At 45.1% G+C, this 27,689-nt stretch overlaps 2 protein-coding genes across 3 annotated transcripts; one reads left to right on the top strand and one right to left on the bottom strand.

The window, feature by feature from the left end:
• Positions 1-6,368: 6,368 nt before the first annotated feature.
• socs3b (suppressor of cytokine signaling 3b) lies at positions 6,369-11,465 on the bottom strand. Of its 2 annotated transcripts, none has more exons than XM_061809662.1 (3): positions 11,341-11,465; positions 7,930-8,224; positions 6,369-7,110 (listed from the first exon to the last, which is right to left on the bottom strand). In XM_061809662.1, the coding sequence occupies exons 2-3, from the start codon at positions 8,056-8,058 to the stop codon at positions 6,595-6,597; spliced, it is 645 nt and encodes a 214-aa protein (XP_061665646.1). In that variant the 5' UTR covers positions 8,059-8,224; positions 11,341-11,465; the 3' UTR covers positions 6,369-6,594. The 2 variants fall into 2 exon arrangements, with proteins under 2 accessions (XP_061665646.1, XP_061665645.1); XM_061809661.1 differs by lacking the exon at positions 11,341-11,465 and adding an exon at positions 8,947-9,239.
• LOC133495247 (CDP-diacylglycerol--glycerol-3-phosphate 3-phosphatidyltransferase, mitochondrial) lies at positions 11,426-27,651 on the top strand. The gene is made up of 11 exons (XM_061809659.1): positions 11,426-11,559; positions 13,841-14,036; positions 15,270-15,347; positions 19,525-19,624; positions 19,723-19,912; positions 21,453-21,631; positions 23,212-23,405; positions 24,487-24,778; positions 24,902-25,050; positions 25,123-25,243; positions 27,445-27,651. Exons 1-10 carry the CDS (start codon positions 11,426-11,428, stop codon positions 25,240-25,242), a joined length of 1,632 nt encoding a protein of 543 aa, XP_061665643.1. The 3' UTR covers position 25,243; positions 27,445-27,651.
• Positions 27,652-27,689: the final 38 nt, after the last annotated feature.

Below are 27,689 nucleotides of genomic sequence, written 5' to 3' on the forward strand. Positions count from 1 at the left end.
CTATCATAATACTATGTAGTTTATTTAGTAATTTATCACAACCTAAATTAACTGCTTTTTTATTGCACAAAAATTATTAAATTATTTTGAAAAATATTGTTGAATGCAAGTATTTTTGCATTTTTTTTTACTTTCATCTTTGGAGATTTTATCAAAAAAAAACATTTTTAATCCTGCCGATATCAAAATTAGTGTTGGTTATTGCACTACATCATATTTTTTTAGCAGAATGAATTTTTAATATTAATATTGATCATCACACTGCATATCATACAAATGGTGGGTGACTAGCTGTGCGTAGCTAGCAAGTGGTTTCTGTTTTTAATAATGTAAAAACTAATGGGGCAGCACGGTGGAACAGCTGGTAAAGCGTTGGCCTCACAGTTCTGAGGTCTCGGGTTCAATCCCGAACCCACCTGTGGAATTTGCATGTTCTCCTTGTGCCTGCGTGGGTTTCCTCCGGGCACTCCGGTTTCCTCCCGCATCCCAAAAACATGCAACATTAATTGGACACGCTAAATTGCCCCTAGGTGTGATTGTGAGTGCGACTGTTCGTCTCTATGTGCCCTGCGATTGGCTGGCGACCAGTTCAGGGTGTACCCCGCCTCCGGCCCGTTCACAGCTGGGATAGGCTCCAGCATTACCCGCGACCCTTGTGAGGTTAAGCGGCCAAAAAAATGGATGGATGCATGGATGAATTGAAGTGACAAAGAGAAACAAAATCAACAGGAATACGCTAACGCGGTTCGAGCGAGTGCGGTCGCGCAGTGACCGCAGCGACCTGCAGGTCAACACTTTGCGGCCGCTCACGTTCAAACCATCGGCGCACGCTTCCCATATGGTTTTTATTGATCCACATCCCTATTATACCCCCCACTCGCCTCCCTCACTTTCTGCACGCAGCGATGGCGCTGAAGGAATGATGGAATGCTTTGGAGGGTAAATCTCCGCTTTCCTGGAAGCCGCTCCGGCTTTATCAGAAGCGGCTGTGACAATACTGGCGCTGATGGGCCGGCCCCGAACGTCTTTCCTATAAGCGCTGATCGGCCAACAAAAAAGCCTTCCTGGAAGAAACAATCAGCGAAGCCTCTTCCTGGAAAAGCGCCGCCGGAGCGCTCGTCGAAGGGGGGAGTGCTCGGAGTAAACCCCCTTTTTGCATATTCTTTGAAAACACCTCGGGAGGGAGCTGGTGCAAGAATTGCCTTTTCCCATCGGATGTTACACCTTTACCGCACAGCCATTGACTGGGGTCGACTTTTGCACATTTTAAACGTGACATGTGAGCATATTTCTAAAAATGCATCTGCGATGGCCTTCGACCCTGCTGCAATTAACATAATAACAAGTCACGCACGTGATCTGCGAGACGTGACCAAGTTCCAGAGCAAAATGGCCGCTGCGACGCGGCGGTCGAAGGCGAAGGCAAAAGCTAAGCAGAGCTGCAATGCTAGCTAGCACAAGGTTAGCGCTGGCTTTTGTCGGCGTGGGGAGAAAGGCGCAGGAATTTGCAGCCAACAAAAGCGTGTACCTTTTCGTTTTTATGGCCACGATCCATGCAAAGGCTTGCAAAAATGTACATATATTTTTGGGTTTTTGCAGGGCCGACACCGATGATTAATAGTCAAGGGGGCTGACATCAGAGATTTGGCAACCCTGTTTATTTACAGCCACAGGGAAAGTATTAGAGTCCAAATTTTGACTAATACAAACTGACACTTGGTTTAAATTCCTTTAAGCACATGTTTACTAAACAACTTTTTAGATTTGCGACATGATCAAGTATTTCATTTCTGTTTTCGACAACAGACATCTTTGGTTTTAAAATTGAAAACTTAAAAGCCTCACCACGCCTGGGAAATGTTTAAAATCCCTTAAATGGCATTAAATGCTGTTATGTAAACAAAAGTCATGTGTAAAAAAAAAAAAAAAAAAAAAGGTAAATATGCATTGATTCCTTTCATATTGCACCGAGCGCAGTTGTGTGGTGTTTGTTTACAAGTGTAGAGCTCCTGAAGGGAAAAAAAAAAAAAATAACGCTGGAAAGACTCGTGTTGGGCGTCACAGATTGGACAGGGAAGGATGTAGGACAAAATATTCCACAAGATGTACCGTGTGCGGGGAACCTGAGTCACAGCTGAGCTCCTTCGAGCGTCAGACTGCAAGTACTCAGTTGACCCTCGGAAGGGTTGTGGAGGAAACGACTCCTGTAAGACCTTTCGATGCATTTCGGCCTTTTGTTGGCTCACTCGTTGCATTTACAGGACAGAAACGTCACAGATTTTTGTTGTGTTTTTATTTCAATATTTTATCTGATCAGTATTTGTCGAAAATGTTTTATAATTTTAAATTGTTTTTTCAAATAAATATTCAATCTTATTTTTATTTTACTGTAACATCATGCAATTGAAAATTATTTTTTTGCTTTTATTAGATTTTAAAAAATATTTGACACTATTATTAGTTTTTTTTCTTCAACATTTTTAAAAATGTTATTTAGTATTTTATTGTATTTTGTTTATCCACGTATTAAAAGTTGCCTTAAAATTTTAAATGTTATTAACATTTTTATTTGTAATTAACTCTTTTCAAATTTTTATGATTTTGTTGTTGACTTCCTATGATAAATAGTCATTAATACTTTCATTTTAAAATGTTTTACTTGTTTTTATCTAATTTCTTTTTTGTCTTCAGAACAGACTTTATTTTTGTATTTTAAATTGCATTTTTATTGGTAATTTTAGTCATCAATTTTGCATGTTTCTCACTCCACCCTCTTTAGTTTTATGTATTTTTTTCCCCCATTTTTGTTTGAAAGCCCTTTGTACTTTCTAAATACGGCCACCCCCCTCCCAAAAAAATTAACATATTGCGCTTGCAACGTTTTCCGTAACATTCTTTCCCAACTTTGTTAAAATGTCACAAGTGTGCATGGGAGGGTGTGCGTGTGCGTACCAGGAATGCTCATCATAATGACTTTTACATCATTTCTCCGCAGTCGAGGGCTCTTTTTGCGTCACTGAAAAAAATGTATTCTTTCTCCACTTCAAGTACAAACCCCCCCCACCCCCCACCCAACACACACACACACACACACACACACACACACACACTAAGACCAGGCAAGCCGTAAAAACTCAACTCAATTAAAGTGTCTCTTTCCTGGAAGCCAGTCACACACACACACACACACCACACACACACACACACACAACACTAGGTATGCAGGGAATGGGAACCGCGTGTGTGCGTATGGGGGGGGGTGATATGCAAGTGTGTCACTTTTCAAACTGCTTCACATTTACCTTTGAGACCAACATTTTATGTGTAGCTAGAGTAATAAATCCACCGCACGTGGACTCTTTCACGTTTGACCTCGCTCTCTCACACACGCACGCATACAATACGTCCGCACCATGCTGAGCGGTTTCGCTCAAATTAAATCATAAAACATTTGTCTTTAAAGTAACCCCATACTACACTTCTGGTACCTCAATGCATATAACATATAATTGGCCTCGAGGCACACACGTTGATTATAATTAGCATCTCTGTGGCGATGTTGTTGCTATTACAGATTTAAAAACAAAAAACAAACAAAAAATAAAAAACAACACCACACAATTTTATCACCATTACTTTCAATGGGGAAAAATATTTTGCGGTACGAGCGTGCCCAGCCCAACACACGCTGCAAACACAGTGTGGGTGTGTATTACACTCATATTACATATACATATATATATATATACACACACACACACACACACACACACACATCCTCCTGCAGCCCCTCGGGCAGGATGTATAAAAGCCCGACTGCATTCCTTTCCAGTTAGGTCCAGCCCAAAGTGAGCGTTCTGCACAGTAAGGCCTGTGTCCAAGTGTGTAACGGTGCTTCTGGTAATCCCTTTGTTACCCCCCCCCCCCCCTCCCCATCACCACTACCTCCCCACTCCACCTCACCCCCTACATCCCTCCTCCGTCTTTCCTTTCCTATAGGCCCGCCTTGATGGAATTTACCCAAAATGCCTTGCAGCAGCTAAGAGGGGGGGTAAAAAAAAAAAAAAGAAGAAGCCGTAATTCTAACCCGGCAACGAGGGAACCCCAGGCTAAGATCTCTGTGAAAAGGAACAGGGAAACAAAGGCAGTTGGCTTTTGTAAAAATAGTGCTCTTTAATATAAATTATTGAAATATTTTAGAAATATAAATATGTGCAACGTTCCATTTTTTTCTTCCCCCATTTATTCTTCTTGCTTTTTGTTGCTGTTGTTTTGAGAGATTACAGCTCGTGTTGTGCCACACTAAGTGGCCACCAGTCCGCTGCGATTTATGTCGATAAGAGTCTTTATAAAAGACAAAAATGATTTCACACACATACACATGACGTGACGTTGACGGGTCCGCCGGCACCATCGTGCCACTTTTCTTTTTTTTTGTTTTTTAGTGTTCCCGACAGCGGCAGCAGGCCTCCGCTCCCAAGCGGATCACAGGTTAGCGATGTTCCAAGAGGTTCTTTTTAGCAAATGTGAGTGTTAAAAGAAGTTAAAAGTCTTTTTGGGAAGGGCGGGGGTGGTGGGGGGGGGGGTGCTGTATAGAAGTACGACCAAAAGAAGAAGACAAAAAAAAAAAAAGAATACACCACAATTTGTTCTCTCTTCGCCACAACAGGGGTGGCTACTTTGAACCAAAATGGTCAACTTGCTGTTCGATTCCTGTCCACCTCGTTTCGTGTCGTTCGGTCCAATTGGCATCGAGGGGCTACTTCAAATTAAAGCTGCAATCATTCATGAACCATCTTTTGAATTATGAACCCCCCTACCCCATATGCAACTACGCAAAAATAATCATCGATTTTAGCGTTGTGCACCTGCTTCCGATTTGGGCTCAAGTCGGACGAATTCTGTCGGAGGAGATTTATCAAAGTACGAGCCTTGGAATTTGTCCACAATGGCCGACTTCCTGTTTAGTTTAGGGTGTGGGTCCATCCTGTTCGACTTGTTTGCCGAATTTCACGTTGGTATTTTTCCAGGGGGCGCTACTGAGCACGTGTCAAAGACTCTCAGCTTTTTTATAAACGTCGAAATGTAGCGAGTAATACTGATAAAAGTGACCTGTTCCCACCGCTATAAACGATACTTTGCGCGATCGCAAGCGTCTGAGACTCATTATTAATATTTTATACGGCCTTTTAACAACTGCGCCATATTAAATCAACTAATCAATGCCCGCCTTTGATGAAGTCATTGGGCTCGGGGCGATGAATTAATGATACGAACGCTAAATGAGTGCGCGGACCTCGTGGGGGGAGCAGCGCTCGTGCATCCATGTATGCATATTTATATTTAGATATTGCCAGATGAATGAATGTACAAGGGTCACGACGGCCCGCAAAATACAAGATTTCGAGATTACTCTTTTTCAATGGGTTATGTCATATTTGTGGGCTACAGGTAACTTTTTACTCTAGTTAAGGTTACTTAGCGTAGGTTAGCGATCACGTTCCAAGTATTAGCGTTCAATCTCGCCACCAGATGGCGCAATTTTTCTTTTTTAAACTGGTGTAGCAAAAATTTTGAAAAGGCTATTGGGAGGTCCTCGGTTTACGATGTTCTCGCCATACGTGAGAGTGCGCTCACCTACCACAGTTCTTTAGCAAAAACTACAACGCTAGCATAAGTTACGGCACGTTCGGAGCCGTGCAAAAAATTCGACACGATCGGAAGAGAACTCTGCCTAACTGGGGGCATGCTATCAATTATCACTGCAATTAATATGATAACGAGTCACGCAACGCATATTCGCTGTTTTTGGAACGTCAGCTAGCTTACTGCTAACACACCAAACCTGTCTGTGTTATACTCCCCCCTTGTGGCCAAGATGCACACAGCTAATCATCGCAATAGTTAGCTATGGAATGAAAATTATTTGAATCGCAACACTGCCCCCACCTACATTTTCCGGTGGTTCTGCGACACAATTTTGATATACCATATTTTCTTTCAAGCTTTACTTTCCGAGTTATCCTGACATATGCTTGACATGATTGGTTTCCTAACCAGGTTAGCGATTTGGCGCATTTCCGACTCGGGGTTTCGTCACCGCCATTGAAACGGAACTCGGTCAAAATCCGAGGACCCCCCCTGCATCTCTACATGTACGAGGGGCTGGACGTACGTCCTTTGAGATGAGAACTACAAAGGAATAATAAAAAAAATAATCATAATAATTCTTAAGACTTGACGCCAGTATGCCTCTGGGCTCTCCGCCTGTCATTTCCGCTTCTTTTTGAACGACTCCGCCAACCCCCAACCCGACTTCTTAATCTCCTTTCTTGCTTCTTTCTCCGTCTGCATCGTCATCATCATCATGGTGTATTTTTGCAGCCGGTTTTGAGTTTTTTTTTTTTTTTTTTTTTTATAAAAAGAACAGGTCGAGTTTGGTCATGTATGAACACACGCATACGAGACACTTTCTTTTTGTTAGTCTTCTACGAGGCTCCGCTCGGCGTCTAAGTCAGTCATCAGGAGAAGGTTGACCGTTTTACCTCTTCTTTCAGTCTAGTCCCCCGCCGCCGACCGGTCCGAGCCCTGCGGTCATATGGGGGCGTCGTACTCCTCCAGGAAGTCTTTGAGTGTGTGCGGCAGCTGCTCGGCCCCACCCAGGCCCTGGTTGTTCAGGGTCCTCCGGCACATGTGCTGCAGGGACGACAGGGAGTTGAAGAGGGGCCGCCGGAGCTCCAGGGGGATCCGCTCGCCCCCGGTGTGGATCAGATAGACGGTGCGGCCGGAGCCGGGTTCGGCGCTCCGTGCGGCGGGGCCCTTCCCCATGTAGTGCGCGATGAGCTTGAGCACGCAGTCGAAGCGCGGCGGCTCCTGGGGGCACTGCGCGTCGGGCTGCAGGAAGAAGCCGCTGACCTCGCTGTGGACGCGGAGGTTCTTGGTGCCGCGCGACGTCTGCACCGACAGCGTGAAGAAGTGGTGGTTGTCCGACGAGTCCCGGATCAGGAAGGTCCCGGGGGGCTCCGAGCGGAGGAGGGAGCTGGCCTCGCGGCCCCCCACCGCGCCCCAGTAGAAGCCGCTCTCCTGGAGTTTACCCAACGCGCGCATCACCTGCAACAGGTGAATTGTTAGTCATCTTTTTTAACAGTTATTCAAACTAAAACTTGTATCGTGCAATCCACTACAGAACATAAATTACACATTAATTTGTTACTATGAACATTCCTAAAAATTTAAATTCGACTCTCAAATCATCTTTTCCTATAGAAACAAATACTAATGCCATTAATCGGTCCGAGTTTTAAACAATTTGTGCATCGTGATTTCATGCCTTAATCCAATACAGTACGTTAACATTGCACTTGCGCCATCTGCTGTGTGCATCTTGGCCACAAGGGGGGAGTATAACACAGACGGGTTTGGTAGCAACAACGCTGCAATAAGAATCATTTTTCATACAGGATAACGAATATTTGCCCGTGTATGTTGTATGCGGTGTCCACACCTGTGTTCAAATATCTGGTTGAAGTGATACCACAGTATCAACGCTAGATTTGTTAGCCCACCTATGGCATTTCCCACTATTTGTTCACAGATTTTAGGCAAAGTTAGGCTAAATACATGACGTGTTCTTTGTTTTTCAGTAAAGAGCAGCTGGGAGTGGCAATAAACATTTGCCTCGTTTAAAAAAAATTTGAAATTTGCTGCCACCATCAAGTGCTTCTTATGTCAATTTTAGCACACAAGACAAAAAAAAATATTCTTCAGGTCTCTCATAAGTCATGTTTACGTCATACTTATTTGGAGAACTTCTTCATGGCTGACACTTTTGGATAAGTACAACAGCTTAGAGTCAAACTGATCCACGGACATTTTTGATGTCCCTAAGAAATAAAAAGTAACAGGAAGGTTAAAAAAAATGGAATTGACCTGCAGGTAGTGCGCGTGCGAGCTGAAGGGTTTGAAGTGGTGCGGGGTGCAGTCGGGCTGCGGGACCCTGCCCTCCGAGGGGGTCTCGCCGCTCATGGCGAGGGGCTCGCGTCGACGGGAGGCCACCATGGCGCCGCGCCCCCCCGCCTCGGGGCAGAGGACGGGAGGCGGGAAGGCGCGGGTCGGCGAGGGGGAGAGCGGCGAGGGCGGCGGGGTCACACACCGGGTCCAGGGCCCGGGGGCAGAGGAGCTGGATGCATCCAGAGAGGGGCTGGGAAAGACCACCGAGGCACACCTGCACAGCAGACGCACGCCATTCATGAAGACACCCAATCGGCACAAATGCATGAATGAGGCACAGCTGAACACTTCCGTCGTTCATTTTTATATGCGCAAAATGTGTGCGGGTGCTAATTTTGACCTGGGCAAAGAATATCCACACAATAATTGTCTTTGTCAAAAATAACTGCAGATTTTTTTAGACACTCTCAGCATGCACAGACTTTATAATACCTGGAAAAAAATGGATGACATTTTTTTTTTTTTTTTTGTATTTTGGGTCCGCTTTATTTTATGACGACGGATGACAATCGGGGTCGTTTTATTGCTGTTCAACTGGTAAATTGGACACGGTCGGTATTCAAAGGATACGGCAGCCATTGCAATGCACCTTGCAGCTCATTCATCAATTGGAGCCCGAATGCCATCGATCGTTCAGTGGAGTTTTCAAAAAAATAACGGGGTCACTGCCCTCTTTCTATCAGCGCCCCGTTTCTCCGGTTTCACACACGGGGAGAAGGGGGCCCCGCGTCCATGTTGTCCGCACTGGAGCTTGGGGGACTAGAAAAGGGGGAAAAGGACGGGGGGGGGACCCCATACCAGTTCGGCGCCGCCATTTGAGTGAAACTAGCAACCGTTCTGGCTTGTAAGATACTAAACGGGCAGAGGTGAAATTTAGAACCCGTTCCGCTGGGGGGGGGGGGGGGGTCCTACTTCACGCGCGAGCCGCCAACTTACCTTGCGTATTAATACAGCCCCGTGCCGCAGCTCGTCGTCTAAAGACACACTCGGCAAACTACCCGAGAGTAGTGCTAGATGGAGGACGGTTAGCTCAGGCATTAAAATCCCCCAGCCGGATTATACCGACAGAAAAAAGAAAAAAAAGTATGCCGAAAAACGGTCATCTTCATCGGCGGCGGCGCCTTGGCCGTCTGCGGGAGAAGAGGTAGACCGACCATATGTGTGTGTGTGTGTGTGTGTGTGGCGGAAGGTTACCGGAGGTTGTTTCCAGTGAGTAAAGCCGATCGTAAGGCCCCGCCCCCTTCAGTCCTGAGGTTCTTCCAGTAAACGCACGGGCTCGCGCGCGCGCACGGGCTGCCCGGGCGGGCACACGCGCGCGTGCTCGCGCTCTGGCGGATTGCCAGGAAATCATGGCGGTGACCTTTGCAATGCAGCGACGGGGACGCTTCCTGGTACCCTTCCGCGCAAATTTTACACGCCATGAAATATTCATCGCGATAATTCATTATAGGTTGCGTTTTTTTTTTTTTTTTTTTGCGGGCTGGAAACAAGGCCTACTACTTTTTTCTCTCCCCCCCCCCATTAAATTTTGCGCCGTCATGCACGTTAAGTGGTGGAAAATCCTGCAATTAACTTTGAGCTAATTACACATGCATGTCAGGGGTGGGCAAACAATAGTGCTCTTTTGATTTTTCAAAACGAAAAGGTCATCTGTTGATAACTCATTAATAAATCATGGGGTTAAAAAATGTGAAATCTTTTATATAAATAAAATGACAATAATTCTGTTTTGTTGTTGCTTAACTAATTGAATTTCCAACGTAAAAATTTTTAAATTATGGTTTATTGTCATGATGAAATCATGAATTCTCCTATTTTGTCTATAATGAATTCAGTCTGCAGCCTTTTTAAAACCAATAATGACAATCGCAAACTGTTGACGTTGCACTTTCCCGAAAAGAACAGATCATCCATCCATTTTCTTAGCCGCTTATCCTCACAAGGGTCGCGGGGCGTGCTGGAGCCTATCCCGGTTGTCAACGGGCAGGAGGCGGGGTACGCCCTGAACTGGTCGCCAACCAATCGCGGGGCACATCGAGACAAACAGCCTTACTCACAATCACACCTTGGGGCAATTTAGAGTGTCCGATTAATGTTGCATGTTTTTTGGGAATGTGGGAGGAAACCAGAGTGCCTGGACGAAACCCACGCAGGCACAGGGAGAACATGCAAACTCCACACAGGCGGGTACGGGATTGAACCCGGGACCTCAGAACTGTGAGGCCAACGCTTTACCAGCTGATCTACCGTGCCGCCAAGAACACTGCCAAGATATACTTTTGCACACATGTTCATCCTCGGCTCATAAATTATGTTACTTATCGTTCTTTTTTTTCCCCCCATTTAATTTTCCATTCCGCTTATCCTCACAAGGGTCGCGGGAGTGCTGGAGCATATCCAGCCAACTTTGGGAGAAAAGGAGTCGCCAGTCAGTGTATTAGGTCAAATGCATGAAAGGTACTATAAACATGTAAGCAATAATAGTTCGGTTGAAAGAAAATATATGTGATCAAATGCTATTTTTGAATCATAAATGTTCTTCATAGTTAATAACGGGCATGAGGTTCTCTGTGCGCTGTTCATCAGCTAACGGGAAGGTGAAATGAAATTTGGAGGTCCGCGGCGATTGACTCCGCAAAAGGTCGCCAACCCCTCGCCATCACCTTACGCGGCCTACCGCGTGATGTCATTCCCAAAAACGCTTCCACGTTCTTATAATACACCTGACAGCCGACTGTGGAATATTTCGGAGCCAGGAAATTTCCCGACTGGACCTGCTGCCCAAGAGGCATCCCATCACAGTTCCACGCTGGAATTCGCCGAGATCCTGAGGGCCAGCCATTCTTTTCACAAATGTTTGTAAAAAGTCTGCAAGCTTGCGTTTATACACCTGATGTCAACTATTTGGATGGGTGAGCAAATACTTTTGCGTGTGTATTACAAATATATTACACATAATACATGTATACGCAAACCATGGGTAGATATTTCCGGTGTATATTTACGTAGTATACACATATATCGAAATGGACTCCACCTCATTTGGATATGAACAAAGTGCGCAAGCATTGTCGAATTTCAAAAGAAGAAAAGCAAATAAAAGATAATTACTGTAATCTTGTCGGTTTACAGCCGTGATGTACGGACACGTGCATAGATACACCAGTGGGGAAAAATGTAACACAAACGAGGCTACTCCTAAAACGCGATTATGCAAATGCGGGAGGCGCTTTCGTGTCTTTCAGGTTGAGGCTGACCACATTCTAGTAATATTTACTCAGGTTATAATTAAGCGAGGTGAGCGTTGAAGGCTTGTTCAGTTTTACTCACTCGAAGCCTTCGCTGGAAGCCTTGTCACGTGTCCTCAGTGTTGTGTCAATAAAGTTTTGGCTTGTTTTTTTTTTTTTTTTTTCAAATGGGCGCTGCGGCAGCAATGGCGGCCCCCATGTCGTGGAGGAGGCTGGTGTACTCCGTGTACTCGCCGGCCTTGGCCGGGGCTTTCACGCGAATATCCGACCGGCTCTTCCGCGCGCGGGATCGGCGAGGCGGGTAAGACTCGACGCTCGAATAAGACGCCAAGGTTACGGTGAAATCCGGCGTTTCGTGTCGTATGCTAGGCATCCCTTTGACAGGAGCAGTTAGCAGCCTGCGAACGCTACACTGTGTGTGCCGTTTAAATGCGGCTTTGAGCTTTAAACGTCCTTCCCCCTGGCTCAAAGTCCGATAAAAAGCATTCCTACGAGTAATTTACAAAACTTCACTTTGGCTGTTCCTCATTAAATGAACACTCGTTGTAGTGAGGTACTAGCAAGTTGTGTTACTCAAGAGACCTGGTGAGCTCTTTATAACGTTTCAATGGCGCTCGTTGGTTTTCGGCTGTAATCGATAAACATCGGCTTTACCCTGCGCTGTGCTGCTCTGCTGTCTGATTGGTTCTTATGTTCTGAGAAGGGATTGGCTAGTTTCACCTTTGAAGAGTATGCACATCCGGGTACCTTGTGACGTACCCAACGTAAACGAGTTGCTGAAAATTTTTACGGTCAACTATATAATTTTATTTACTATAAAAGCTATTTTTTTCTTCATAAAATCACATTTTATAACATCACGCCTATTTCTTTCATCGACGTTTTAGTATACCAGTGGTTCTCATACTTTTTCAGTCCAGGGATAACCCCTACTACAGTGTTATCAAACTCAAGGTACCCGAGGCATATCTGGCCCACCACCACAATGTATGTGGTCCGTGAATGTAAAAATCAATTCAGTTAAGCTCCATGATTCTTGATATAAAAAAAGTGTACTGAAATGTACTGCTACATTTAATAAATAATAACCATGAGATTTTGCAAGCATTTTGTTTGTTACCACACCCCTTTTTACAATAACTTGAACAATAGTTGAACAAACTATCTTTGATTTCTGAGTTCAAGACTAGGTATGAAATTTTGAGTGTGTAATAGTACAACAATGAGGCGGTTAAGTATTTATATAATTTAACAGTTTTGACATCCCCGTGAGGGGAAATAGTACCAACAATGTGCCCAGCGACAAAAATGAGTTGACTCCCAAAATGTTTTGTCAAGGAACACCTCAGGCCTAATGCCAATTAATCATACAATAATGTATATTGCCACGGTAAAAAGTTGTGATCTCATGAGAATAAAGTTGTTTTTTTTTCCAAAATAGCTGTAATGTTACAATAAAGTTAAAAAAGAAGAATTTTAACAAGTGAAACACTTATTTTCCTTATAATACAGCTTTTATTGTGAAAAAGATTACTTTATTCTAATATACATGAAATTGAAAAAATGTTTCTTTTTTTGACTACTATTATTTATTATTTAGTTAGTTATTTTTTTTGCTCACTTATGGGTATGAAGTAGATCAGATAATTGGAGATGAGAGAAACCCTCCTGTCATTTATAAAGGTATTATTATCCCACTGTTAATGAATGTAAATTAATTACTTTTTCCCTCCCTTTTTTGGTTTTCTTTCCTTTCTTTCTCTGTATATAATAATGTAGAAAAATAAAGAAAGAAAATGAAAAAATACACTTATTATTGAGAAAAGAAATACAGTATTTGATTCCTGTAATAATACATCCATTTAATACCACTTATGTGACAAGTCCTAATCATATTAGCTTTTAATTGGGCCAGTACTAAGGCAGTGAGGAGTTGTGGGTCAAGTGTGTATGTTTTAATGGTGTGCAGGTCCCCAAACGTAGGTAGTGTGCACTTTTTTTTTTTTTTTTTTTAAATCAAATACGTTTTATTGAATCTTCTTTTTTTTTTTTTTTTTTTTTTTTTGGTGAAACCCCAAATTAAAACTTGCGGAACCCCCGAGGGATATTGAACTCTCATGGAGGTTTTACTGTTGCAATCGTCACATGAAGTCTACGTCCTATGTAAAACAGCAACTTTAACTTTGCCCTAGGGGATATTCATACCAGCGACAGGAAATGCCATTGGCACGTCACACATCAACATTTGCATGATGACAACGACGAGCGTGGAATCTTGCTCATTTCCATGCCGCGGGCACTGAAAGGATGTGATTTGCCAGGTGTCTGTGGCAGAAGTGTCATCTCCTGCCAAATGGGCGCCTGTAGAAGCTTCATACGCCGTGTGGCGTTATTTGAACTGCTTTCGGAACTTGTTGCGCAAAAAATAATAATAATTCATTAAACAAAATGAATCAGATCTGACATTTCCAATTTAGTGTGCGGATACGCATCGTTGAGATCCAGACGGAAGCGTTTAGCACGGTAGCGTCTGCGGGAAACATTATTTACGCAATCCATTTTTACATTTCTGCCGGCCGCAGATCTTCTGTGCTGCTTTTGGCGCCCCTGCTGGCCAAAGCCGCCCCCGCCCCCGAGAACGCCGCCGCAGCGCGATGCGCGCCGCGCAGCCTCCACGCCCACTTCCGATGGATGGCGGAGCACGTGCCGGCGTTCCGGGTCAACGGCGCACGTGTCCGTGTGCTCGCCTCACCTGACCAGTTCTACCAGACTCTGAAGGTCAGTTGGCACCCAAATTGTTCGTACCTGGATTTTTGGCTGTCCACATGTTTAGTTTAAAGTAATTGAGGAAGTGCTTCTTTCCAACTCGGCTTGATTGCTGTTCAATTAATTAAATTTGCAAGTGGCTAGTCAAGGTACAGGTGGACATTGCGGATCTTTTCATTTGAAATCTTCAAGTTGCAATACGATTCGATTTTGATTCCTTGCGATATGATTCGATTCACCATGAATTGAAAGGCTTTTTGATGCCAATTCATTAAAGAGGAGATATACACAAATAAACAGTGGCGGTTGACTTATTTTCATGCTCATATGTGACGTGTCACCTCACATTCTTAAGCAATTAAACATCGGAAAGGGCGGCACTGTGGTTCTGCTGGTAAAGCGTTGGCCTCACAGTTCTGAGGACCCGGGTTCGATCCCGGCCCCGCCTGTGTGGAGTTTGCATGTTCTCCCCGTGCCTGTGTGGGTTTTCTCCGGGTACTCCGGTTTCATCCCATATTAATTGGACACTCTAAATTGCCCCCAGGTGTGATTGTGAGTGCGGCTGTTTGTCTCGATGTGCCCTGCGATTGGCTGGCAACGAGTTCAGGGTGTACCCTGCTTGCTGCCAGTTGACAGCTGGGATAGGCTCCAGCACTCCACGCGACCCTCGTGAGGATAAGCAGCTACCAAAATGGATGGATGGAACATCAGAAAGTAAACTTTCACATGAGCAAAAGTAAAGGAAATGTGACAGTGCTATAAACACTGAAGTGGTTGTAAACTCCCCACTGGTCAGGAAGTGAATCGATTCAGAGGATGAGCTGAATCAATTTTGAATAATTGTGATATTTTATCCACCAATAGTGTAGTCCACCTATTCTGCTAAGTAAACTCGGATTGGATCGAGCACTATGTGACCCATGGATAGGTGGTACCGAAAAACGGATAAATGAACAAGTGTCGGCTGCTTCTTGGATTAATGAATCTGAAATGAACGCGTAGCCCCCCCCCCCCCCTTTTCTTTTAAAGGGAATAAGTCTTTTAGGAACCTTTTGAAGGAATGCGTCTTAAAGGAACATTTTTAGAGGGCTAGTGATGAAGTCACCTTTTAAAGAAATGCGTCTCGATTGCAATTTATAAAAGCCCCAGCTGGCCAAAAGCCGACGATCGAGCTGCCGTCATTTGTGGGAATCGCGCTCACGTCCCGCAACTCCATACTCACTTTCAACGTTTCTTTCCCATCAGGCACGTGTCAGGACTGCAAAGAGACGAGTGGTTTTGGCCTCCTTGTATCTGGGAACGGGTCAGCTGGAACAGGACCTGGTGAGAGAGACGTGATGTTTAACTGCGCGCGTTCTCGAGAGCGGTCATCTTTTAGTTTGGGCAGGTGAGAGCATTACCAAAACACGGGCCTCGGCCCAAAGAATCGCTCAGGGATGCCAGAAAAAGTGAGTCACGGTTCACTCTGGCATCAGACACGCAGAATGAAAACGTTCCCCGCGCCAATCAAAAGCAGCGACTCCAAAGTGTTGAGGTTTTACGGGTAGAAGGACCCCAGCGCTGGCCCGCGCTTGCGTGCTGTTCTCCATGCCTGGAAGCCCAGCATAACAGTTTGAAAACCGCAGTCTGGACTGATGCGCACATTCAGCTCCGTTGTTTTTAATAGAAAAACACACAAAGCGCGCGGCACAGAGAAGCTGAGTCACACGGCGAAAAGCATCTGAGCGAGTTGGCGTCGCCGCCAAAGTTTTCGAGGATGAGTCACCCGCCGCTGTGTAGAAATCCTCGGCGTCGTCGATGTTGTTTGTGTGCGATTGTGATGTGACGCGAAAATGATAATAAACGGGCGGCTCGACCTCCACTCAGATAACGCGTGCGGTGTACTTTTAAGACGGAGGTGCAGCCAGTTCAATTTCACACTGGCACGAATGAGAAAATGTCTCAAAACCACCGTGGTACACAAATGAAAAAAAATAATGATTTTTGTCTCAATTCACTCAGAAATGTACTCACTTGGTGTGAAATATTTTGTTGAACAGCTATTAATCTGTCGTATGAATGGCGTCAGGTGGGTAGCCCAAACCCCCGCTGTGAAAATAACGCAGTTGAATAGTTCTTTAGAATTGCCTGTATATTAATAGTGGAAACCATAAATATTAGATTTCAAAGAACTTATTACAAAATAGAATTTCAAAGTCATCTTTCCCTTAAAAATATTGTAAATTATTAGTCACTCAAACTGCAAAAGAGAGTCCATGAGTTTTAGTAAAAACCCCCAGCTAAGCATAGTTTTTTGTTTTTTTTTTTCCTGATTTTAAAATATGGGTTGGCAGCATGGTGGATCAGCTGATAAAGTGTTGGCCTCACAGTTCTGAGGTCCCGGGTTTGATCCCAGTTTGCATGTTCTCCCCATGCCTGCATGGGTTTTGTCCGGGCACTCCGGCTTCCTCCCACATCCTAAAAACACGCAGCATTAATTGGACGCTCTAAATTGCTCCGAGGTGTGATTGCGAGTGCGACTGTTGTCTGTCTCCAAGTGCCCTGCGATTCATTGGCAACCAGTTCGGGGTGTAGCCAGCCTCCTGCCCGTTGACAGCTCGGATAGGCTCCAGCACTCTCTCGTGAGAATAAGCGGCAAAGAAGATGGATGGATGTCTTAAAATATGGGTTGGTTTACTTAATTGGAGACTCTAAATTGCCCCTAGGTGTGATTGTGTCTGTCTCCATGTGCCCTGCGACTGGCGAGTAACCCGTTCAGGCTGTACCCAGTGTACTTCCCCATGACGCCTGGGATCGGCTCCAGCATTCCCCGCGACCCTTGTGAGGATAAGCGGCTCAGAAAATGGACGCATGGATGGACGGGTGGTGTAAAAATTGTGCGAAACAAATCACACAAGCGACTTGCTGTGGTGATCTCTTGATAGGACAAGCTAACATAAAGTTTCATGATCTGTAATGATGAGCAGCGGTTCGGGTTAGCAAAGACTGCGAGGCCAGACGAAGAAAATGCGTCGTTTCCCTTCGCGGCTACAGCAGCTTCGAGTCCCATTTCTCCCCGGACTTCCCCCAAACCGTTCCCACAAAGTTGGAAGCGTGCAAAAATGCGTTGCTAAGACGTAGCATTAACATTCAGGGGAGTGAACGTACATGTCACTGCGAGAAAGCGGAGCTGACTGACTGCGTGCATTTGGGCACCAGATGCACGAGCTGAGTCATCGTCATTAAACGCTGCCCTCCTGGCTGTTTTGGATAGCACAAAAAACAAAACGTCGCCATTTCTGGTACCGGCAAGGCCCGTTTTGTCGTTGCGCACAGTGTAGCTTGTCGCGCTATTATAAAAGCCACGGCGCTAATAACCTGTCATTTGTGTCAGATGTTAATCATCAGTTAGTAATAACCTTTTTGTCGCATTTGGGTCGAGTCCCAGGGGCGGAGGTCAAACAGGGGAGTGCTTGGGGTGAGGGCAAAAGCGTCCTCTTAAATGGCGGAATGACAAAGTAGGAAGGAGCGGGCCACGTCACTTCGGGCTTCAACTCAAGCTTGTCATATCTGTCGGCGTCAGATCGTAATCGGCCGTGATCTTGTCACGCGTCAGTGCCAAACAGAAATTCAAGCACGAAGAAGAAAGAGAAACGACAAAAATAACAATTAGCTCACAAAAACAAAGTTTCGACCAAAAGTTTCCGTTGATTAGCTGAAGAACAGTGAGATAACCGCTCTTGATCATTTTCCCTTCTTGACAGGGACAGCAGCTCTTTATTCCAAGAGCAATTTTTGGATTCTTAAAAACTGTTTGATTTTTCCAAAAAGAAGAAAGAAGCAATGTGCTGAAACGTTAAATTTTCCAGTTCACAGGAATTATGTCGTCAACCTGACCATTTGATAAAAAATCTAACTAAATAAAAGGAACATTCAAATACATTTTTGTTCTTACACATGTCCATTTCATCTATTTTCTGAGCCGCTTATCCTCACAAGGGTTGCGGGAAGTGCTGGAGACCTATCCCGCCTGTCAACGGGCAGGAGGCGGGGTACACCCTGGACTGGTTGTCAGCCAACTGCAATTTGGAGTGTCCAATTAATGTTCCACGTTTTTAGGATCTGGGAGGAAATCCGAGTGCCTGGAGAAAACCCACGTAGGCATGGGGAGAACATGCAAACTCCACACAGGCGGGGCCAGGATTTGAACAATGCTCCTCAGAACTATGAGACCAACTTTAACCAGTTGAACCATCGTCCTGACTTCTTATGTTTGTATATATCCATCAGTTCATCCATTTTCTTTGCCGCTTATCCTCACAAGGGTCGTGGGGCAGGACACGGGGTACACCCCAACTGTTTGCCAGCCAATCGCAGGGCACATCGAGACACACTCACAATCACCCATATGGGCAATTTAGAGTGTCCAATTAATGTTGCCGCGTTTTTGGGATGTGGGAGGAAACCGGAGTTCCCCGAAGGAAACCCCACGGAGGTACGGGGCGAACTTGCAAACTCTACACAGACGAGTCCTGAATCGAACCTCAGAACTGTGAGGCCAACGCTTTTCCAGCTGATCCACCATGCCGCCCATATTCGTATGTATATATATATATTTTTTTTTTCGATGACTAGTGGTCACCTGTTTGCTTCTAACTCATGGCATACAAATGAGCGCCCCGGACGACGAAGGATTTTTGTAGCACACGAATCCATCACCAAACAATCCCTCAGTGTGAAACGGCCTCGGCCTTCCATAGTAACCACCTGCCGGAAACTACTTATCCAAACAGGTTTTCCAGGTTTGATGCTCAAGTACAGTAAATGCTAATTTTCTAATCACAGTTTGAAAAAATTGTACACCACGTCTAGAGAACACAATTAGAGATGCATGCCAAAATTCAGACCTATTCGCACCTTTCCCTTTATTTTTGTGACATGCTATTTAGCAGAGGAGTCGCTTGCACTGAATTGTGAGCATAAAGAATCGGGATGGAAGATTCTAGTCGAGGTGCTCCAGTCGGAAGAGGTGGAGTGCTACGTGGTAAACTTTTCAAATTAATGGGGGGAGAAGCCTTCGCCAAACATTTAAATGCGTACGTCTACTTTTTCCACAGCTTTGAGCTGAAGAATGTTTTGCTATTAGCAGCAGGTCTTGGTTCTAAAAGCCCATTTCACACAAAACCAGGGATTTCATGGTGTTCCCCCGGCGCAGGCGTGCCCATATTTGGAAGCGGTTGCTTAGCAGCCTACCAGAAAGTAGCCCGGAGGCTTATTGATTTGGATCTCCGTCTTTGCCTTCTTAAACATGTCACGGTATGTAATTACTCCTGAACTGGAACACCGCATTTATCATTACTTGCTCTGTTTCCTCCACGGTGTTTACGGTACGAGTCTGCTAAAATATTTTCTCTGCTAAGTGCGGAGTGAAAAGGCCTTAAAGGCCGCAAATTGCAGGGGCTCACAGAATAAAAAAATTGAAAAAAAAAATACATTTCTTGAATGTTAACTGATTTTGCAGGTGGACTGCGTGCAAGAAGCTTTGGAAAGATCACAAGAAAACAGCCACACGCCCGACCTTAAAGTCTCCGTGTTGCTGGACTACACGCGAGGCTCTCGAGGTCAGCGTCCGTCAGGGGTCACCTCAAGCCTCTAATCGAAGAGGGCCGGAGAGGTTTTTGGGCGCGGGGCTCATCTGCCTGATCGTTCCTCTCCCCAGGGCAGGTGAACTCTAGGACCATGCTGCTGCCTCTGCTGCGGCGCTTCACCTCGCAAATGCGGGTGTCCCTGTACCACACGCCCGACCTGAGGGGGCTGCTGAGGTTGCTCGTGCCGCAGCGCTTCAACGAGACCATCGGCGTGCAACACATCAAGGTCTACCTGTTTGACGACAGCTTCATTATCAGCGGGTAGGTGCCATTGTTGTGCCATTCCTGGGCCTATTTTGGAAACGTTTGAATGTAGTGAACAAGTCTAAAGGGGCGCTTTTACGCAAATGGAATTTCAAAAAGAGGGTAAATAAGTTGCAAGTCCAAATGTAAATCCTTTGAAGCTTGGATTCAAATGAGTACAGTGCAGTAACGTCTTGGTTCTCGACCACAATCCGTTCCAGAAAACGGTTCGAGAAGTGATTTGTTCGAAAACCGAATCAATGTTTCCCATTTCAATGAATGGAAAAGGAAATAATGCGTTCCAACCCAAAACAAATTTGTCTTTTTAAAGCATTTTATTTTAGCTTTTCTTGATAATAAACTGCTTAGTAGAAATATATGTATAGTTTAAATACTTTATTTAATAAAATAATTTAAGAAATATATTGATTTTTTTTGCTTAAAATGTATGCTTTAGTAGTAGAGTACGCTAGGCCGGGAGCGCATTGCCGTATCTGTAGCGACTCGGCCCCTAGCATTGTAAACTTTTTTTTATTAACAAAAGTAAAACATAAATTCAAACAAGCAACTTGCCTTCCTTGGAGCATGATTGGGGTTTAATTCGGTCATCCTCGATAAGAAAAACAACAGTCACTATCGTGACACGTATGTGTACAGAGGCTGCGTTATACAGAATAACAAATGTGCGCTGGTTGAGCTGCGCGTGTTATGTCATTTCTGGTTTTTTTTTTTTTTTTGCTTTTTTTTCCGGGGGGCATTCGAATTGACAATAAAACCCATTGCGGGTGGGTCAACTGGTTGCACCGCGCCCAATGATATTTCTGGGTTTTTTTGAGGGCGTTCGAGTACCGATTTTCGTTGGAAAACAGAAGCAAAAATATCTCTAAATTTTCGTCGGGGGACGTTCGAAAACCCGGGCTTTACTGTATATGGCAGCGCCTCTCAATTGCCGTGCCTATGCGGGAACTTTCATTGAAAACTTTCTTTTTAAGTGTATCCATCCATCTATTTTCTGTAACAAGTACACGTCAGGGTTAGAGTTCGAGACAATCCCAAGATGACTGGGCGGGTTACATCCTGGACTGATTGCTGGTCAATTACAGGGCACAAGTAGACATAGATTGCAGCTCACATTCACACCTAACAACAATTTAATGTCTTCAATGAGCCAAACAAACAATGGCTTTTGGGAATGTGGGAGGACACCGACAAACATTAAAATCCGATGAACACGCAAACACCACATAGTAAATTCCAGGTTGGGATTCAAACCCTGAATCTTAGCACAGCAAGTCAGCTATCCGAACCACTCCTCACATGGTTCCCTTTTTTTAAATATTGTATACATATTATTATATCAAATGTAATTATATTATTTTACACGTCACCTTTTTTTTCCCGAAGAGAAATACTTATTGATAACATGGAATTTTTGTGGCTGCGATTGCCTGCTGGCCCACCAAACTAGTTGCTTCGTCCACGGCAAATCCATCAAAGTACGCCTTTGTGCAGTGAGGCGCGAAAAAACAAAAACAAACGCCCGGCTGTCATTTTTCAGGGCCAATCTGAGTGACTCCTACTTCACCAACCGGCAGGACCGCTACGTCTTGCTGGAGGACTGCGGCGAGCTCGCAGACTTCTTCTCCGAGCTGGTGGAGGCGGTCGGGGACGTCTCGCTGCAGCTCGGGCCCGACGACTCTGTGGCCATGCGGGACGGCATGGTGCACCCGTACAAAGGTAGAGGCCCGGATCTTTGTTGTTCTAGTGGACTGGTGTCAAACTCGAGGCCCGGGGGCCAGATCCGGCCTGCCGCCTAATTTTATGTGGCCCGCAAAAGTTAAATGGTGTATCAACTTCCATGATTTTTCCTGTTGAAATCTGGGCCAAAATTTGATAACGTTGTGATATTGCAAGCATTTTGCGGTGACCAAAAAACAATAGTTGAACAACCCATCAACCTTGATTTCTAATTCCAAAACGAGTTCATCAATTCCATGTGTAAAAATGATGAAGCGGTTAAAGATTTTTGCAGTTTCACAGTCATAACGGTCCTCTGAGGGAAAGCGTTACTACGATGCGGCCTGCGAGTTTAACACCACTGTTTCAGTGGTATGATAACTCGCTGCGCCATACATACAGGGGTTTCTAATATTTTGGATGCCTTTTGAAACTACACTAGAGGGTCAAAATATACAAAAAAAGCTGTCAGTTTGATGGAATACTGAACATGGATTTTTTTTTTCCATAAAATATGTACACCCGACGTTGGCCTTACAGTTCTGAGGACCCGGGTTCGATCCCGGCACCGCCTGTGTGGAGTTTGCATGTTCTCCCCGTGCCTGCGTGGGTTTTCTCCGGGCACTCCAGTTTCCTCCCACATCCCGAAAACATGCAACATTAATTGGACACTCTAAATTGCCCATAGGTGTGATTGCGAGTGTGATTGTTTCTCTCAATGTGCCCTATGATTGGATGGCGACCAGTTCAGGGTGCACCCATTGACAGCTGGGATAGGCTCCAGCAGTCCCCGCGACCCTCGTGAGGATCAGCGGCTAAGAAAATGGATGGATGGATATTTACATCCCCCACCCCACTAAATATTTTCTGAATGCGTAGTATTGTTGTTGTTAAAACATTGCTTCAATTCTTGTTGTGGGTCTCATTAAAATTGCGCAAGTGTACCGAATGAAGCGACCACCAACCATGTGCACGCTCACTCACTCGCTCGCTCGCTCGCTCGCTCGCTCGCTTCCGTCGCGCGGCCGTAACAGGAGCGCAGACTTCCACGATGCCACTTCCGAGGTGGGGGGGGGGGGGCAATGACATCACGTCTGCCGGACTGCGGAAACGAAACGCCGGGAATAGCGTTGCGATGTGAAAGTGATGTTGTAAGACGAGACGCCCTGGGAGAACATACACGTCCGCACAGTCACACACACACACACACACACACGCCCATGCGGTTAATTGATAAAAAAATGCAGTTGATATTTCCTCATACTCGAACAACTTTCGAGGGTAAAATTAGCTGTCCCATTTATCAAATATAAAGGCCTTGACTAACCAGTTAATTATTCTATAATGAGTACTCCTCCAAACAATGAGTTTTCACGAGTATCCGGACGGGTACACAAAAGCACTCGGGTATTTTGACATTTTATAACAAAATGGATTTTCCCTTCTTCAGTATTAAAAATAAACTCAGAAATCACATGTCCTTAAGTGTTGACAGCATGTACCGAATGCTCTGTTGAGGTACCTTTGGCAACAATTCCAGCCTCAAGTCTTGACCTTGTTTGGATCTCCACGGCAACCAGGCGACAGGCAGGACTTCTCGGCGGCGGCGAGCAAGCGCATCATGGAGGTGGTGGACGTGGCCCGCGCACGCCAGCAGCTTCTCCTCGGCCGGCACCACCAGAACTCTGAGGAGGAGGAGGAGGAGGACACCTGGGTGTTCCCTCTGGTCCAGATGAAGCCTCTCGGCATCCAGGTGGACGAACAGGTCACGCAGGTGGGCGAGACCGGCACATGTGGAACCCTGCAAGCGTGACTCACGGAGTCAAAACATGACTAACGCTGGAATATTTGAGCCCGTCGAAGTCACATTTTCTGGGCATAAACTCAAAAAACAATCGCCAGTGCAATGGAATGTAAACGAGTGCATCAACACAGCAAGCTTTGTTTGTCAAACGTTGATGTTATAATAAACTGAAGAACAATAGTAAAAAAAGATACTGGAAAGGTACGATGGGACTTCTGCCAAGGCCAAAAAGTTGGCAGAAATTCATTAAACAAGTTGGAATTTTGTCATTTAACGTCATTCATAATTTACAAATAAAGTAAGTGATAAGAGATCTGCTGTGAAGAGGAATACAGTAATGCCTCGGTTCTTGAATGAAAATTTTGAGATGCTTTTCGCTTCTGTTTTTGCACAAAAATCGGTGCTCGAACACCTCCGAAAATGCCCGGAAACAACGATGCGTGCGGCGCAAGGAGCTGACCCACCCACGACGCGCTTTGTTATTGTCTATTCGAACGCCCCCCGAAAAAACTCGGAAATAACAATGCGCGCGGCACAAGCAGTTGACACACCCACGGTGCGTTTTGTTATTGTCAATTTGAACGCCCCCCCCCCACCCCGGAAATGACATTCCGCGTGCGGCGCAACCAGTGCACTTTTGTTATTGTGTATAACGCAGCCTCTGTACACTGACGTGTCCCGGTAATGACTGTTGTTTTTGTTTTTATCGAGGACGACGCTATTAACCCCCATTTCTTAATTTATTATATTATATAAAGTATTTAAAATATACATGTATTTCTACTGTGGAGTTTATTATCAGGGAAAGCTTAAAAAAAAAAAAAAAAAAGCTTTAAAAAGCCAAATTTTTTAGGCTTAGAACGCATTATTTCTTTTTCCATTCATTGTAATGGGAAACATCGATTCGGTTTTCGAACCGCTTTCTGGACTGTATTGTGGTCAAGAAATGAGGCATTACTGTACATGGTTTTCTCCTTCCGTCAACGATTTGGATCAATATTATCTTCTGATCGAGATGTCATCAAGAATAAAAATGTTACGTCCCCTCCAGCGCCTGCTTCGCGACGCAGACCAGGACTCCACCGTCTACCTGACGTCGGGCTACTTCAACCTGACCCGGGCGTACATGCGTCTGGTGCTCAGGGCGGGGGCCGGCTACCGCATCCTCACAGCCTCGCCGGAGGTCAACGGCTTCTTCGGGGCCAAGGGAGTCGCCGGCGCCATCCCCGACGCCTACACGCACATCGCCGGGCAGTTCTACGAGCATGTGCGTCGGCTGGGCCAGCAGGGGCGCATCAGACTCCACGAGTACCACAGACCAGAGTGGACCTTCCATGCCAAAGGTGACCCGACTTTGAGTCTGTCCTCTCCTGTCTCCTAGTGTGTAGAACCCCCTCCCTGTCCTCATGGATGAAATCCATCTCCTACCATCTTCATATAATTATTCTCTGTCTCTCATCCTCCAGGTCTGTGGTACTACCTCCACGGGCAGGATCGGCCTTGCCTCACGCTGATCGGCTCGCCCAATTTCGGCTACCGCTCAGTTCACCGCGACCTGGAAGCCCAGGTCGCCATAGTTACTGAGAACGAGCGGTTGCAGGACCAACTACGGGAGGTCTGGGTTTTGTCTCTCGTTTCCCCCCCTCCCGACATGATTATGTCTCATTTGTATTCTGTCATATAACAGGAGCAGGAGATGTTGTACCAAAGTTCCTCCGAGGTGTCTGGATCGACGTTCAAGCAGCCGGACCGCCACGTTAAGCTCTGGGTCAAACTGGTCACGCCGTTCATCAAGAACTTCTTCTGAGGTAAAACTACATTGCAGCTGTGCTTACCTTTGGCTTTGATGCGATACCAGGGACGTGAGGACACCTGTGTAGTCTGGCTGCTGCTTGAAAGTCCCTATAGGGACAAACGCTGTTAGGGGACTGGTTCTTTTAGTCGTTCTTTCAGTAATACTGAAAAATTGGACAGTTGGACATGTACATTCAATTTTATAAAGGTCAAATTAAGTTCAGATGGAAGAGACGACACAAAAATACGTCTTATAGCACGACGCCCGGAGTTTTGTCCGATACCGTTAAACATTTAGAAGGTGATAATAAACGAAGGTACGTGGAAAAATGAGAGGACCCATATTTAATGCCGAAGTCGATGTTTTCGCCGATAAGAAAGTGGACTGTTAACCCGCTTGCGCTTGTCTTGGACAATTGGATCTACACATGGATCTGGTGTGTAAGTCGTAGAAATTTACACGGAAGAGTTTGAAAGCGTAGAAAAGTCCGGACGCGTACAAATGCTGTTGCTGGATCTGTTCTCAATCAAGAATAAATCCCACATAGCGATGGAGCCACTCAGATTTTTTTCAATACAAACATTTAAATGAATGACCCCGGGTTTTACACAAACTTGCATTCATTAACTATGATTATTTAAAACAAAAACAAAAAAAAGTTGGCTCCTCCGTACACGGAAGCGTGTTGCAGCCACACGAAATTCGGTAGACCTCTGTGTGACTGACGGTTTATTTTATTTTTTTAAATACACATTGGACTCATTTGAGAACAATGCATGTTAAAAAAAAAAGTCTATCGGGGAGCGGTTGGTCGCAACATGCTTCCGTGTACGTTGGAAACGACTCCGTCTTTTTTTTTTTAACGCATTGTTCTCAAATGAGACAACTTGGCATTATAAATACTTCTTGGGAATTTGAGAATGAGAAGAATAATTTCAACCTGAAGTGAAGTGATGGCGACACAGTCGTGTGTATTTGATTGGGCACCATCCATCCCGTTTAATTGCCGAAATCCATCAATCTTTTCACATCTTTTCAGCTGGTATTCCATAGAATAATCTCTTTGAATATGTCTCGACTGTTGTGACAACCAACAGCACAACAAGTTTCGGGCATTGTGTGTATTCTGCTCTGGTTCAATGACACCCCCCCCCCCCCCCCGCACTGTCGAGCAGCTGTTTTTGACCGGCAATATGGCGCCGTGAAAATGGTGACGTCACGTGCGCAAGCACTATAGGACAGCCCCTTTCATAATACATCAATGCATAAAAAATAATTCACTTTTTTTCCTTTTCTTTGGCTTGTATGAATATTTTGGACTTTTTTTTTTCCCTGACATCATCCTTACGTGGATGTGATCAATAGTCTCGAACTGTTGCATAGTCATCAGAATCCACCTCCTAAGTGACCGCGGGCAATTTTCTAAAGCAACTTCCAGAATTGTTGCGGTCCGTCACAAAACCCCCTGCCTTCGTCTTCCCAGCAGCATCCCCCGAAAAGCGCCGCGACTGACTCACGGCTCCCTGGCTCTGACTCATTCAAATTTGCTTTGATTTAAGAAAACCATTTTTGGAGGTTCACCTACGCTGCGTCGGCATGACATGACCCTAAAAGCCATGAAAAACTATTAACTCAACCCTAAAACGCTGCTTTGTTCTGACTTTCTTCCTTCGTCAGATCACTAAAAATGTCAACAATTATTAAATACATTAAAAAAGTAAAATGTAAAAAAAAGATTTTAGCATCTTATTGTATGAAACAAATTTAAACCGATTAAAAAAAGATCATCTACCTATACGTGACGTCGGAGCAGGAGCCATTTTTAGACACTGTTTTGCATCTGCTTATCTTCTCGTCTCGTTGTTCCTGGCAGGAAAAAACTTAAATCAGTGGCCAAACAATAGGTTTGTACAAAACTATTTAAAAACAAAAACTGTAGATCATTGTGATTAGCAAAGAGGAGGGACGGTGTTATTGTTAGAATGCCGTTAGAACATTGTGACACGAGGTTTTTGGGCCTGTGCCAGGGTCGAGTCTGCAAGGGAGGAACATTTTTGTGACTCCAGGCTTGAACTGCGTGCCTTCTAGTGGTGAAAATGTGAATCGTCTCACCTGGAACTGGCCAAACATGATACTTTCTTTCGGAAGGGGAGGGAGCTCCCTGCCTGGACTTTGTTTTTGTTTTGACGTCATGCTTGTGTTGCCGTTGCACAGGTGGTGAGCATTGGCCCCGACGCCGTTTGCGCCGACACCGCACGTGAAGAGCACTTCAGTAACCCGGCATGCTGAAAACCTCCAAAAGAGACTTTTGTGTCCCAGCAGGTGGACACAAAAAAAAGACAGTTTCACGTACACGTTACATTTCAAAAAGGGTCTTTTTGTTCCGAAGCAAAGAGACTTCAAGAGTGAATGTTGGACACGATAAAGGACAACGTGTGTGTGTGTCATACCGTGTTTAC

Source organism: Syngnathoides biaculeatus, chromosome 22, assembly GCF_019802595.1.
Source record: "Syngnathoides biaculeatus isolate LvHL_M chromosome 22, ASM1980259v1, whole genome shotgun sequence".
NCBI lineage: Eukaryota > Metazoa > Chordata > Actinopteri > Syngnathiformes > Syngnathidae > Syngnathoides > Syngnathoides biaculeatus.

Coding starts and splice junctions, on each gene's coding strand:
- socs3b (XM_061809662.1), bottom strand. CDS start 8,058: ATGGTGGCCTCCCGTCGACGCGAGCCCCTCGCCATGAGCGGCGAGACC. Junction 7,111..7,929: donor CGCACGCGCACTACCTGCAG/GTCAATTCCATT, acceptor CACCTGTTGCAG/GTGATGCGCGCGTTGGGTAA.
- LOC133495247 (XM_061809659.1), top strand. CDS start 11,426: ATGGGCGCTGCGGCAGCAATGGCGGCCCCCATGTCGTGGAGGAGGCTG. Junction 11,560..13,840: donor GCGCGGGATCGGCGAGGCGG/GTAAGACTCGAC, acceptor TGCCGGCCGCAG/ATCTTCTGTGCTGCTTTTGG. Junction 15,348..19,524: donor GTCAGCTGGAACAGGACCTG/GTGAGAGAGACG, acceptor CTGATTTTGCAG/GTGGACTGCGTGCAAGAAGC.